Source organism: Salmo salar, chromosome 22, assembly GCF_965601325.2.
Source record: "Salmo salar chromosome 22, fSalSal1, whole genome shotgun sequence".
In the NCBI taxonomy this organism is placed as follows: Eukaryota; Metazoa; Chordata; class Actinopteri; order Salmoniformes; family Salmonidae; genus Salmo; species Salmo salar.
The window spans coordinates 65,349,422-65,362,833 of record NC_138312.1 but is presented as its reverse complement, the minus strand read 5'-3'; the positions used below and the strand labels follow the sequence as shown (position 1 = coordinate 65,362,833).

The 13,412-nt window shown below is 44.2% G+C and overlaps 1 protein-coding gene across 2 annotated transcripts in view; it reads left to right on the top strand.

The window, feature by feature from the left end:
- Nucleotides 1-13,412, top strand: part of pparg (peroxisome proliferator-activated receptor gamma) — a 90,306-nt gene that overhangs the window by 58,978 nt on the left and 17,916 nt on the right. For both annotated transcript variants that reach the window (XM_014168482.3, XM_045705117.2), the window contains exon 5: nucleotides 4,540-4,739. In XM_014168482.3, coding sequence (XP_014023957.2) covers nucleotides 4,540-4,739 — 200 coding nt within the window. The remainder of the gene's footprint in view (nucleotides 1-4,539; nucleotides 4,740-13,412) is intronic.

Here is a 13,412-nt window from a genome sequence, read left to right as displayed (position 1 = left end):
TTAAATGGAGTGGCAGGGATTTGAGTCATACGTTTTGCTCTGAGGCAAGGTTGCTCCCAGAGAAAGTCCTGTGGTTCTAGTCCAGGTGTAGTCCCTGTAGCGGCAGGGTCATCTGAGTTACTCCTTATATACACTCACATCCCATCATAAGCTGTAGTGGCTAGTGAAATCTGCCAGGGGAGTTTTTGTGTTTTCATCAATGATTCACAGAGGTTTACACACGTAGACACACACACTAGCTAGCGCTTGGTAGCTGGCTGTAGATTCTGCTGTGTCATGGTGCTTGGCTGGGTGCCCGGACGTAGGAGGAGACATATACATTTACAAAAGGTGTGATGGCTGATAGACCAGATCATTTATTACTCTGCAAGTCACCATTATACAAAAACAGGTTTAGACATAGCCCTAACCATATATTAAACAGGTCAACTGAATACTGTTGACTTCTACTAAATGAAACAGCTTTGTCCTTCCGCTTGACTGACGCAGAGGGGAACATAATCCTGTATTAGACATAATGTAATATACTGTAAACCTGTATTAGAGATGTGTTGGTAAATCCACAGATTGGTTTTCTGTCCGACTTACCTTCATTCACAAAGCTCCAGTTCAACCTATCCATTCTATCAGAGGAAGAAAAAAAAGTTTTTCTAGGAATTCTGTCTCTCTCTAGAAAAGTCTGGTTATACAACATCGGTCATCCTAAACTTGATAATTGTCATTTAATGACGCTTGAAACTGTGGTCAATAACTGGTATTTGACTGTAGAAAGGTCAAACGTGATAGCTTCCCTGTGGCTCAGTTGGTAGAGCATGGTGTTTGCAATGCCAGGGTTGTGGGTTTGATTCCCACGGGGGGCCAGTACAAAAAAAAAAAATGCTTGAAAATGAAATGTATGCATTCACTACTGTAAGTCGCTCTGGATAAGAGCGTCTGCTAAATGACTAAAAATGTAAAAGAAATGTAATAGGAAGTCATAATCAGTTGTAGTGTCACTCTGGTGACGTCAACCATCTAATCTCTTTGAGTCAGTATTTATCAATATTTATTTGTTACTGGTTATTATGATCAGTTTTAATCACCACATTTACAGAAAACTAGAAACATGTGAAAGAGATTAAATTGTCTGTTTCACTTTATTTCTGAATCTATTTCTTACCGTTTCTCACATTATTTCTGTAGAAAGATGTATAAAAGGTAAAACATTTGATAGGAAGTCATATAATAATCAGTAAGTATAGTCACTCTGGTGATGTCAACCATCTGATCTCTCTGGGTCAGTATTTATTTGTTACTGATTAATATTATCCGTTTTAATAATCACACAACTACAAACAAAATATTAAATTGCCTGTTTTTCACTTAATTTCTTAAATGTTTATCCATGTCAGATGTTGTGATGAGATACACATTTACATACCACACAAACGGCACAGAACGGTTTGGGGAGATATGCTGCAGTCTAGGAGTTTGGGGAGTTACTCTGTAGTTTGAAGATTTGGAGGGTTGCGCTGTATATGGAATTTGGTATTTTATTAGGGTCCCCATTAGCGGTTGCGAAAGCAGCAGCTACTCTTCTTGGGGTCTACACAAAACATGACATAATACAGAACATCAATAAACAAGAACAGCTCAAGGACAGAACTACAACAACTTTAAAAAAGGCACACATAGTTTGTATATTGTGTATATATAGGCTATCTAGGTCAAACAGCGGAAAAACGTTGGGCTGTTACTTCAGTTTTTCTAAACCAGGTTTGCTGTTCATTTGAGCATAATGAGATGGAAGGGAGTTCCATGCAATAATGACGCTATATAATACTTCTTTTTTTTCTGGATTTAGGGACTGTGAAAAGACCCCTGGTGGCATGTCTGGTCAGTTAGGTTTGTGTGTCAGAGAGCTGTGTGCAAGTTGACTATGCAAACAATTTGGAATTTTCAATACATTTGTGAGGACAGAAGCTGGGAGATGAGAATCAAGTACAGGGACTGAACATTTAATAAATAACGGACATGCAACAAAACAACATTAATGCTGACACTGGGAACAAACTGAGGAACAGACAGATATAGATGGGGCAATCAACAAAGTGAAGGAGTCCAAGTGAGTCCAATGGAGCGCTGATGCCCGTAATGATGGGCAGCCTGTCTGCCGGGAGTGGGAGCAGGCGTGACAACATTAATGTTTTTTATAAAAAGAAGTGATGCAGTCAGTCGCTCCTCAACTCTTAGTCGAGAGAGACCTGTTTTTGAGATTCTTCAAAGTCGCCACCATTTGCCTTGATCACAGCATTGCACATTGGAATTCTCTCAACCAGCTTCATGATGTAGTCACTTGGAATGCATTTCAATTAACAGGTGTGCCTTGTTAAGTTTGTGTAATTTCTTTCCTTAATGCGTTTGAGCCAATCAGTTGTGCTGTGACAAGGTAGGCGTGGTACACAGAAGATATGGCAAGAACTGCTCAAATAAGCAAAGAGAAATGACATCCATCATTACTTTAAAACATGAAGATCTGTCAATACGGAACATTAAGGACTTTGAAGGTTTCTTCAAGTGCAGTTGCAAAAACCATCAATCGCTATGGATGAAACCGGCTCTCATTAGGACCACCACTGGAAAGGAAGACCCAGAGTTAACTGCACCTCAGATTGCAGTCCAAATAAATGCTTCAGAGTTCAAGTAACAGACATCTCAACATCAACTGTTCAGAGGCGACTACGTGAATCAGGCCTTCATGGTCGAATTGCTGCAAAGAAACCACTACTAAAGGACACTAATAAGAAGAGACTTGCTTGAGTCCAAATGTGAGATTTTTGGTTCCAACCGCTGTGTCTTTGTGAGAAGCAGAGTAGGTGAACGGATGATCTCTGCATGTGTGGTTCTCACCGTGAAGCATGGAGGTGGTGTGAGGGTGCTTCGCTGGTGATCCTGTCAGTGATTTATTTAGATTAAGGCACACTTAACCAGCATGGCTACCACAGCATTCTGCAGCGATACGCCATCCCATCTGGTTTGCACTATCATTTATTTTTCTCCAACAGGACAAGGACCCAAAACACACCTCCAGGATGTGTACAGGCTATTTGACCAATGAGAGTGATGAAGTGCTGCATCAGATGACCTGGCCTCCAATCACCCAACCACAATCCAATTGAGATGGTTTGGGATGAGTTGGACCACAGCGTGAAGGAAAAGCAGCCAACAAGTGCTCAGCATATGTGGGAACTCCTTCAAGACTGTTGGAAAAGCATTCCTCGTGAAGCTGGTGGAGAGAATGCCAAGAGTGTCCAAAGCTGTCATCAAGGGAAAGGGTGGCAACTTTGAAGAATTTGAAATATATTTTTAATTCTTTGGTTACTACACTTTTTTGGTTACTACATGATTCCATATGTGTTATTTCATAGTTTGTCTTCTCTATTATTCTACAATGTAGAAAATAGTACAAATAATGAAACACCCTTGAATGAGTAGGTGTGCCCAAACTTTTGACTGGTACTGTACCTGTGGCTCAGTTGGTAGAGCGTGGTGTGTGCAATGCCAGGGTTGTGGGTTCAATTCCCATGGGGGGCCAGTACAAAAAAAAATGCATGAAATGAAGTGGATGCATTCACTACTGTAAGTACCTCTGGATAAGAGTGTCTGCTAAATTACTAAAATGTATATGGTTGAATCGTCAGCATACATGAACACACAGGCTTTGTTTAATGCTCGTGGCAGGTCATTGGTAAAAATAGAAGAGAGTAGAGAGCTCTCTTGCGGTACACCCTACACGTTTGATGTTAGAGAGGCTTCCATTAAATAAAACCCTCTGAGTTTTAGATTGATAGCTCTGAATCTACAATATGGCAGAGGTTGAAAAGCCATAAAACAGGTTATGGTCAATCATATCAAAGGCTGCACTGAAGTCCATCTTCTTATTATCAAATCAAATGTATTTATATAGCCCTTCTTACATCAGCTGATATCACAAAGTGCTGTACAGAAACCCAGCCTAAAACCCCAAACAGCAAGCAATGTAGGTGTAGAAGCACGGTGGCTAGGAAAAACTCCCTAGAAAGGCCAAAACCTAGGAAGAAACCTGGAGAGGAACCAGGCTATGAGGGGTGGCCAGTCCTCTTCTGGCTGTGCATTTTCATTTTCTTTCAACCAATCATCAGTAATTTGTGTCAGTGCAGTACATGTTGAGTGCCCTTCTCTATAAGCATGCTGAAAGTCTGTTGTCAATTTGTTTACAGAGAAATAGCATTGTTTTTGGTCAAACACAATTGTTTTACAACAGTTTGCTAAGAGCTGGAAGCAAGCTGATAGGTCTGCTGTTAGAACCAGTAAATTGACCACTCTTAGGTAGCGGGAATGATTTTGGCTTCCCTCCAGGTCTGAGGACAAAGACTTTCCTCTAGGCTCAGATTAAAGATATGACAGATAGCTGACTATGGCCACTCCTACCATCCTCAGTAGTTTTCCATCAAAGTTGTCAATGGCAGGAGGTTTGTCATTATTGATCTGATAATGTTGTCTGTGTTGTTTCCCATACAGCAATTCGTTTTGGCCGGATGCCCCAGGCTGAGAAGGAGAAGCTCCTAGCTGAGTTCTCTACTGACATTGACACCATGCACCCTGAGGCTGCCGACCTGAGGAGCCTGGCCAAGCTGCTCCTGGAGTCCTATCTCAAATACTTTCCCCTCACTAAGGCCAAGGCCAGGGCCATCCTATCTGGAAAGACTGGGGATAACGCGGTATGGACCAGACCTATCATGGCACAGTAGCTACGAGTTATTCCCTATCACAGTCACAACCATACTAACATGGCACAGTAGCTATTCGCTATCACACCATGTGATGATAGGTGGTGGCCCGACATCCAAGCTAAAATATCTGCCATGCAGAGATGGATGTTGCCACACAGACATACAGTGAGGGGAAAAAAGTATTTGATCCCCTGCTGATTTTGTACATTTGCCCACTGACAAAATAAATGATCAGTCTATAATTTTAATGGTAGGTTTATTTGAACAGTGAGAGACAGAATAACAACAAAAAAATCCAGAAAAACGCATGTCAAAAATGTTATAAAATTATTTGCATTTTAATGAGGGAAATAAGTATTTGACCCCTCTGCAAAACATGACTTAGTACTTGGTGGCAAAACCCTTGTTGGCAATCACAGAGGTCAGACGTTTCTTGTAGTTGGCCACCAGGTTTGCACACATCTCAGGAGGGATTTTGTCCCACTCCTCTTTGCAGATCTTCTCCAAGTCATTAAGGTTTCGAGGCTGACGTTTGGCAACTCAAACCTTCAGCTCCCTCCACAGATTTTCTATGGGATTAAGGTCTGGAGACTGGCTAGGCCACTCCAGGACCTTAATGTGCTTCTTCTTAAACCACTCCTTTGTTGCCTTGGCCGTGTGTTTTGGGTAATTGTCATGCTGGAATACCCATCCACGACCCATTTTCAATGCCCTGGCTGAGGGAAGGAGGTTCTCACCCAAGATTTGATGGTACATGGCCCCGTCCATCGTCCCTTTGATGCGGTGAAGTTGTCCTGTCCCCTTAGCAGAAAAACACCCCCAAAGCATAATGTTTCCACCTCCATGTTTGACGGTGGGGATGGTGTTCTTGGGGTCATAGGCAGCATTCCTCCTCCTCCAAACACGGCGAGTTGAGTTGATGCCAAAGAGCTCCATTTTGGTCTCATCTGACCACAACACATTCACCGAGTTGTCCTCTGAATCATTCAGATGTTCATTGGCAAACTTCAGATGGGCATGTATATGTATTCTTGAGCAGGGGGACCTTGCGGGCACTGCAGGATTTCAGTCCTTCACGGCGTAGTGTGTTACCAATTGTTTTCTTGGTGACTATGGTCCCAGCTGCCTTGATCATTGACAAGATCCTCCTGTGTAGTTCTGGGCTGATTCATCACCGTTCTCATGATCATTGCAACTCCACGAGGTGAGATCTTGCATGGAGCCCCAGGCCGAGGGAAATTGACAGTTCTTTTGTGTTTCTTCCATTTGCGAATAATCTCACCAACTGTTGTCGCCTTCTCACCAAGCTGCTTGTGTGATGGTCTTGTAGCCCATTCCAGCCTTGTGTAGGTCTACAATCTTGTCCCTGACATCCTTGGAGAGCTCTTTGGTCTTGGCCATGGTGGAGAGTTTGGAATCTGATTGATTGCTTCTGTGGACAGGTGTCGTTTATACAGGTAACAAGCTGCGGTTAGGAGCACTCCCTTTAAGAGTGTGCTCCTAATCTCAGCTCGTTACCTGTATAAAAGACACCTGGGAGCCAGAAATCTTTCTGATTGAGAGGGGGTCAGATACTTATTTCCCTCATTAAAATGCAAATCAATTTATAAAATTTTTGACATGCGTTTTTCTGGATTCTTTTGTTGTTATTCTGTCTCTCACTGTTCAAATAAACCTACCATTCAAATTATAGACTGATAATTTCTTTGTCAGTGGGCAAACGTACAAAATCAGCAGGGGATCAAATACTTTTTTCCCTCACTGTACCTGTCCTTTCAGCAGGTGTGGACCCTAGTCGACACACTAAGAGACGAGTCAGTGAAAATTCAGTTTTCAGCCACATGGGTGGTAATTGCAGAAATGCTTGTTTTACTAGGCGAAAGAGTTTCAGGTTGATGACCTGTCCACACTAATAAAACATGGAGTAGAAAGTTATGCCAGTGGAGTAGAAAGTTATGCCAGTACAGTAGAAAGTTATGCCAGTACAGTAGAAAGTTATGCCAGTACAGTAGAAAGTTATGCCAGTACAGTAGAAAGTTATGCAGAGAACAGTAGAACATTATGACAGAATACTGTAGAGTGTTATGACAGAATACTGTAGAGTGTTATGACAGAATACTGTAGAGTGTTATGACAGAATACTGTAGAGTGTTATGACAGAGTACATTATAGGTTTTTAGAAATTGTAATTTTGTTCCATTTGAAACATTCCATCCACAGCTGGGGGGCAAGCGTAGCCTGCTCCAATGCATTACAGTGCAGAAACAGAGCTGGATTACACCTTTCTCAACATTGGCCACCACTAATTGGAGATTTAAGTGACAAAAATGTACTATACCTGACAAGTATGTGTGGTTTAGGTTAATTGTCCATCCTTTATGAGCTCTGCTTGTCAAGCAGCAGAAGGTGGCATTTTAAATCAAATCGTGTTTGTCACATACGCCGCATACAACAGGTGTAGACCTTAGTGAAATGCTTAATTACAAGCCCTTAACCAACAATGCTTTAACACTTATTTTTCTTAACTTCTTAAGTAAAAATGGTTTAAATAACAAATAAACAGCAGCAGTAAAATAACAATAGCGAGGCTATATACAGGGGGTACCGGTACAGAGTCAATGTGGAGGCTATATACAGGGGGTACCGGTACAGAGTCAATGTGGAGGCTATATACAGGGGGTACCGGTACAGAGTCAATGTGGAGGCTATATACAGGGGGTACCGGTACAGAGTCAATGTGGAGGCTATATACAGGGGGTACCGGTACAGAGTCAATGTGGAGGCTATATACAGGGGGTACCGGTACAGAGTCAATGTGGAGGCTATATACAGGGGGTACCGGTACAGAGTCAATGTGGAGGCTATATACAGGGGGTACCGGTACAGAGTCAATGTGGAGGCTATATACAGGGGGTACCGGTACAGAGTCAATGTGGAGGCTATATACAGGGTATTACGGTACAGAGTCAATGTGGAGGCTATATACAGGGGGTACCGGTACAGAGTCAATGTGGAGGCTATATACAGGGGTACCGGTACAGAGTCAATGTGGAGGCTATATACAGGGGGGGTACCGGTACAGAGTCAATGTGGAGGCTATATACAGGGGGGTACCGGTACAGAGTCAATGTGGAGGCTATATACAGGGGGTACCGGTACAGAGTCAATGTGGAGGCTATATACAGGGGTACCGGTACAGAGTCAATGTGGAGGCTATATACAGGGGGTACCGGTACAGAGTCAATGTGGAGGCTATATACAGGGGGTACCGGTACAGAGTCAATGTGGAGGCTATATACAGGGTATTACGGTACAGAGTCAATGTGGAGGCTATATACAGGGGTACCGGTACAGAGTCAATGTGGAGGCTATATACAGGGGTACCGGTACAGAGTCAATGTGCGGGGGCACTGGTTAGTCGAGGTAATTGAGGTAATATGTACATGTAGGTAGAGTTATTAAAGTGACTATGTATAGATAATAACAGAGAGTAGCAGCAGCGTAGAGGAGGGGGGTCATGGCAAATAGTCTGGGTAGCACTTTGATTACACGTTCAGGAGTCTTATGGCTTAAAGAGGAGTCGGGGTAGCCCTTTGATTAGGAGTCTTATGGCTTGGGGTTAGAAGCTGTTTAGAAGCTTCTTGGACCTAGACTTGGCGCTCCGGTACCGCTTGCCGTGCGGTAGCAGTGAGAACAGTCTGTCTAGGGTGGCTGGCGTCTTTCACAATTTTTATGGCCTTCCTCTGACACCGCCTGGTATAGAGGTCCTGGATGGCAGGAAGCTTGATGTACTGGGTCGTACACACTACCCTCTGTAGTGCCTTGCAGTCGGAAGCCGAGCAGTTGCCATACCTTGATTTGAAAAGGTTTTGTTGTGCCCTCTTCATGACTGTCTTGGTCTGCTTGGACCATGTTAGTTTGTTGATGTGGACGCCAAGGAACTTGAAGCTCTCAACCTGCTCCACTACAGCCCCGTCAATGAGAATGACAATCCCTTGAAAGCGCCACACAGATGTCAATGGTTTTAGCGGAGATGGAGATCTCCTTGCCCGACAGAAGGCACATCGAACACTCTGCACCGTATTGTGATATTTATTGATAACCTATGTTATGACAGAGTACAGTAGAATATACAGTACAATGGAATAGATCCGAATAGAACGAGAGTCCACATTCTGATACATGTGAAATGTTTTGAGTTGATAGTTGACCAGAGGAAGCATGGCAGGAAACAGCAGCATGTTATTTAACAAACTAGCTAGCAGAGTAAACCCTCAGCCTGACCTCTGATCTGTTTTTTAGTTCCAGCATCATGGCCTTGCAGATCTCACTCCTCTCCTCCCTCTACATTTTAGTCATTTAGCAGACACTCACACACAGCAACTTAGTGCATTCACATAGTGTATGTGGACACACCTTTCCAACAAGTCAGTTCATCAAATTTTTGCCCTGCTAGAGCTGCCCCGATCAACTGTAAGTGATGTTATTGTGAAGTGGAAACGTCTAGGAGCAACAACGGCTCAGCCACGAAGTGGTAGGCCACACAAGCTCGCAGAACGGGATCAGTGAATGCTGAAGCGCGTAGCGCGAAAAAATCGTCTGTCCTCAGTTTCAGCACTCACTACCGAGTTCCAAACTGCTTCTGGAAGCAAAGTCAGCACAAGAACTTTGTCGGGAGCTTCATGAAATGGGTTATCATATCTGAGCAGCCGCACACACGCCTAAGATTACAATGCGCAATGCCAAGCGTCGGCTGGAGTGGTGTTAAGCTCATCGCTATTGGACTCTACAGCAGTGAAAACGGATTCTCTGGAGTGATGAATCACGCTTCACTATCTGGCAGTCTGGCGGACTAATCTGGGTTTGACGGATGCCAGGAGAACACTACATGCCCAAAGGCATAGTGCCAACTGTAAAGTTTGGTGGAGGAATAATGGACTGGGGATGTTATTCATGGTTCATGCTAGGCCCCTTTATTCCTGTGAAGGGGAATCTTAACGCTACAGCATACAATGACATTTAGACAATTCTGTGCTTCCAACTTTCTGGCAACAGTTTGGGGAAGGCCCTTTCCTGTTTCAGCATGACAATGCCCCCGTGCACAAAACGAGGTCCATGCAGAAATGGTTTGTTGAGATCAGTGTGGAAGAACTTGACTGGTCTGCACAGAGCCCTGACCTCAACCCCATCGAACACCTTTGGGATGGATTGGAATGCCAACAGCGAGCCAGGCCTAATCGCCTCAACATTAGAGCCCAACCTCACTAATGCTCTTGTGGCTGAATGGAAGCAAGTCCCCTCAGCAGTGTTCCAACATCTAGTGGAAAGCCTTCCCAGAAGAGTGGAGGCTGTTATAGCAGCAAAGGGGGAACCAACTCCATATTAATGCCCATGATTTTGGAATGAGATGTTTGACGAGCAGGTGTCCACATACTGTTGGTCATGTAGTGTAGCTAGGTGGGACAACCACATATCTCAGTCATAGAAAGTACATTTTTCCTAAATGAAGTAGCTATCAGAAAAGTCAGTACTAGTAGGGGGAAAGTCAGTACTAGTAGGGGGGAAAGTCAGTGCTAGTAGGGGGAAAAGTCAGTACTAGTAGGGGGAAAAGTCATTGCTAGTAGGGGGAAAAATCAGTACTAGTAGGGGGAAAAGTCAGTACTAGTAGTGGGGAAAGTCAGTACTAGTAGAGGGGAAAAGTCATTGCTAGTAGGGGGAAAAATCAGTACTAGTAGGGGGGAAAAGTCAGTACTAGTAGGGGGAAAAGTCAGTACTAGTAGGGGGAAAAGTCAGTACTAGTAGGGGGGAAAAGTCAGTGCTAGTAGGGGGGGAAAGTCAGTACTAGTAGGGGGAAAGTCAGTACTAGTAGGGGGGAAAGTCAGTGCTAGTAGGGGGAAAAGTCAGTACTAGTAGGGGGAAAAGTCATTGCTAGTAGGGGGAAAAATCAGTACTAGTAGGGGGAAAAGTCAGTACTAGTAGTGGGGAAAGTCAGTACTAGTAGAGGGGAAAAGTCATTGCTAGTAGGGGGAAAAATCAGTACTAGTAGGGGGGAAAAGTCAGTACTAGTAGGGGGAAAAGTCAGTACTAGTAGGGGGAAAAGTCAGTACTAGTAGGGGGGAAAAGTCAGTGCTAGTAGGGGGGGAAAGTCAGTACTAGTAGGGGGGAAAGTCAGTACTAGTAGGGGGAAAAGTCAGTACTAGTAGGGGGGAAAAGTCAGTACTAGTAGGGGGAAAAGTCAGTACCAGTAAGGGAGAAAAGTCAGTACTAAACTCAGCAAAATTAGGGTTATATTAGGGTTATGTTAGGGTTTTATTAGGCTTGTATTATGGTTAGGGATGTATTTGGGTTAGGGTTATAAACTCATCAAAAAAAGAAACGTCCTCTCATTGTCAACTGCGTTTATTTTCAGCAAACTTAACATGTGTAAATATTTGTATGAACATAACAAGATTCAACAACTGAGACATAAACTGAACAAGTTCCACAGACATGTGACTAACATAAATGGAATAATGTGTCCCTGAACAAAGGGGGGGGGTCAAAATCAAAAGTAACAGTCAGTATCTGGTGTGGCCACCAGCTGCATTAAGTACTGCAGTGCATCTCATCCTCATGAACTGCACCAGATTTGCCAGTTCTTGCTGTGAGATGTTACCCCACTCTACCACCAAGGCACCTGCAAGTTTCCGGACATTTCTGGGGGGAATGGCCCTAGCTCTCACCCTCCAATCCAACAGGTACCAGACATGCTCAATGGGATTGAGATCCGGGCTCTTCGCTGGCCATGGCAGAACACTGACATTCCTGTCTTGCAGGAAATCACGCACAGAATGAGCAGTATGGCTGGTGGCATTGTCATGCTGGATGGTCATGTCAGGATGAGTCTGCAGGAAGGGTACCACATGAGGGAGGAGGATATCCACGACTCGTCAGTAAAGAGCACTTTTTGCTAGTCCTGTCTGGTCCAGCGACGGTGGGTTTGTGCCCATAGGCGACGTTGTTGCCGGTGATGTCTGGTGAGGACCTGCCTTACAACAGGCCTTCAAGCCCTCAGTCCAGCCTCTCTCAGCCTATTGGGGACAGTCTTTGCATTGATTGAGGGATTGTGTGTTCCTGGTTTAACTCGGGCAGTTGTTGTTGCCATCCTGTACCTGTCCCACAGGTGTGATGTTCGGATGTACCGATCCTGTGCAGGTGTTGTTACACGTGGTCTGCCACTGCGAGGACGATCAGCTGTCTGTCCCATCTCCCTGTGGTGCTGTCTTAGGCATCTCACAGTACGGACATTATTGCCCTGGCCTCGTGCCTCCTTGCAGCATGCCTAAGGCACGTTCACGCAGATGAGCTGGGACCCTGGGCATCTTTCTTTTGGTGTTTTTGAGTCAGTAGAAAGGCCTCTTTAGTGTCCTAAGTTTTCATAACTGTGACCTTAATTGCCTACCGTCTGTAAGCTGTTAGTGTCTTAACGACCGTTCCACAGGTGCATGTTCATTAATTGTGTATGGTTCATTGAACAAGCATGTGAAACAGTGTTTAAACCCTTTACAATGAAGATCTGTGAAGTTATTTGGATTTTAACGAATTATCTTTGAAAGACAGGGTCCTGAAAAAGGGACGTTTCTTTTTTTGCTGAGTTTAGTAGGGGGGAAATTCAGTTCTAGTAGGGGGGAAAGTCACTACTAGTGGGTGGGGGGAGGGGAGGGGTACTGTGGGATTAATTAAGACACTCTTTGAAGAGGTAGGGTTTCAGATGTTTTTGAATAGGCATGGACTCTGCTGTCTTAGCTTCAGGGGGAAGCTGGTTCCAGCATTGGGGTGCCAGGTCATAGAAGAGCATTGACTGGGCTGAGCGGGAGCTGCCCTCCCGTAGAGGTGGGAGGGTCAAGAGACCAGAGGTGGCAGAACAGACTACCCAGGTTGGGGTGTAGGGTTGATCATAGCCTGAAGGTAAGGAGGGGTAGTTCCTCTTGCTGCTCCGTAGGCAAGTATCATGGTCTTATATTGGATGTGAGCTTTGACTGGAAGCCAGTAAATTGTGCAGAGGAGCGGGGTGACATGGGAGAACTTGGGAAGGTTGAACACCAGATCTGGTGGCAGTGTTCTGAATAAGTTGCAGGGGTTTGATGGCACATGTTATAACAGGCTGTTGTCTCCTTGTCTCCAGATAGTCATCATGTTATAACAGGCTGTTGTCTCCAGATAGTCATCATATTATAACAGGCTGTTATCTCCAGAGAGTCATCATGTTATAACAGGCTGTTGTCTCCTTGTCTCCAGAGAGTCATCATGTTATAACAGGCTGTTATCTCCAGAGAGTCATCATGTTATAACAGGCTGTTATCTCCAGAGAGTCATCATGTTATAACAGGCTGTTGTCTCCAGATAGTCATCATGTTATAACAGGCTGTTGTCTCCAGAGAGTCATCATGTTATAACAGGCTGTTGTCTCCAGAGAGTCATCATGTTATAACAGGCTGTTGTCTCCAGAGAGTCATCATGTTATAACAGGCTGTTGTCTCCAGAGAGTCATCATGTTATAACAGGCTGTTGTCTCCAGAGAGTCATCATGTTATAACAGGCTGTTGTCTCCAGAGAGTCATCATGTTATAACAGGCTGTTGTCTCCAGAGAGTCATCATGTTATAACAGGCTGTTGTCTCCA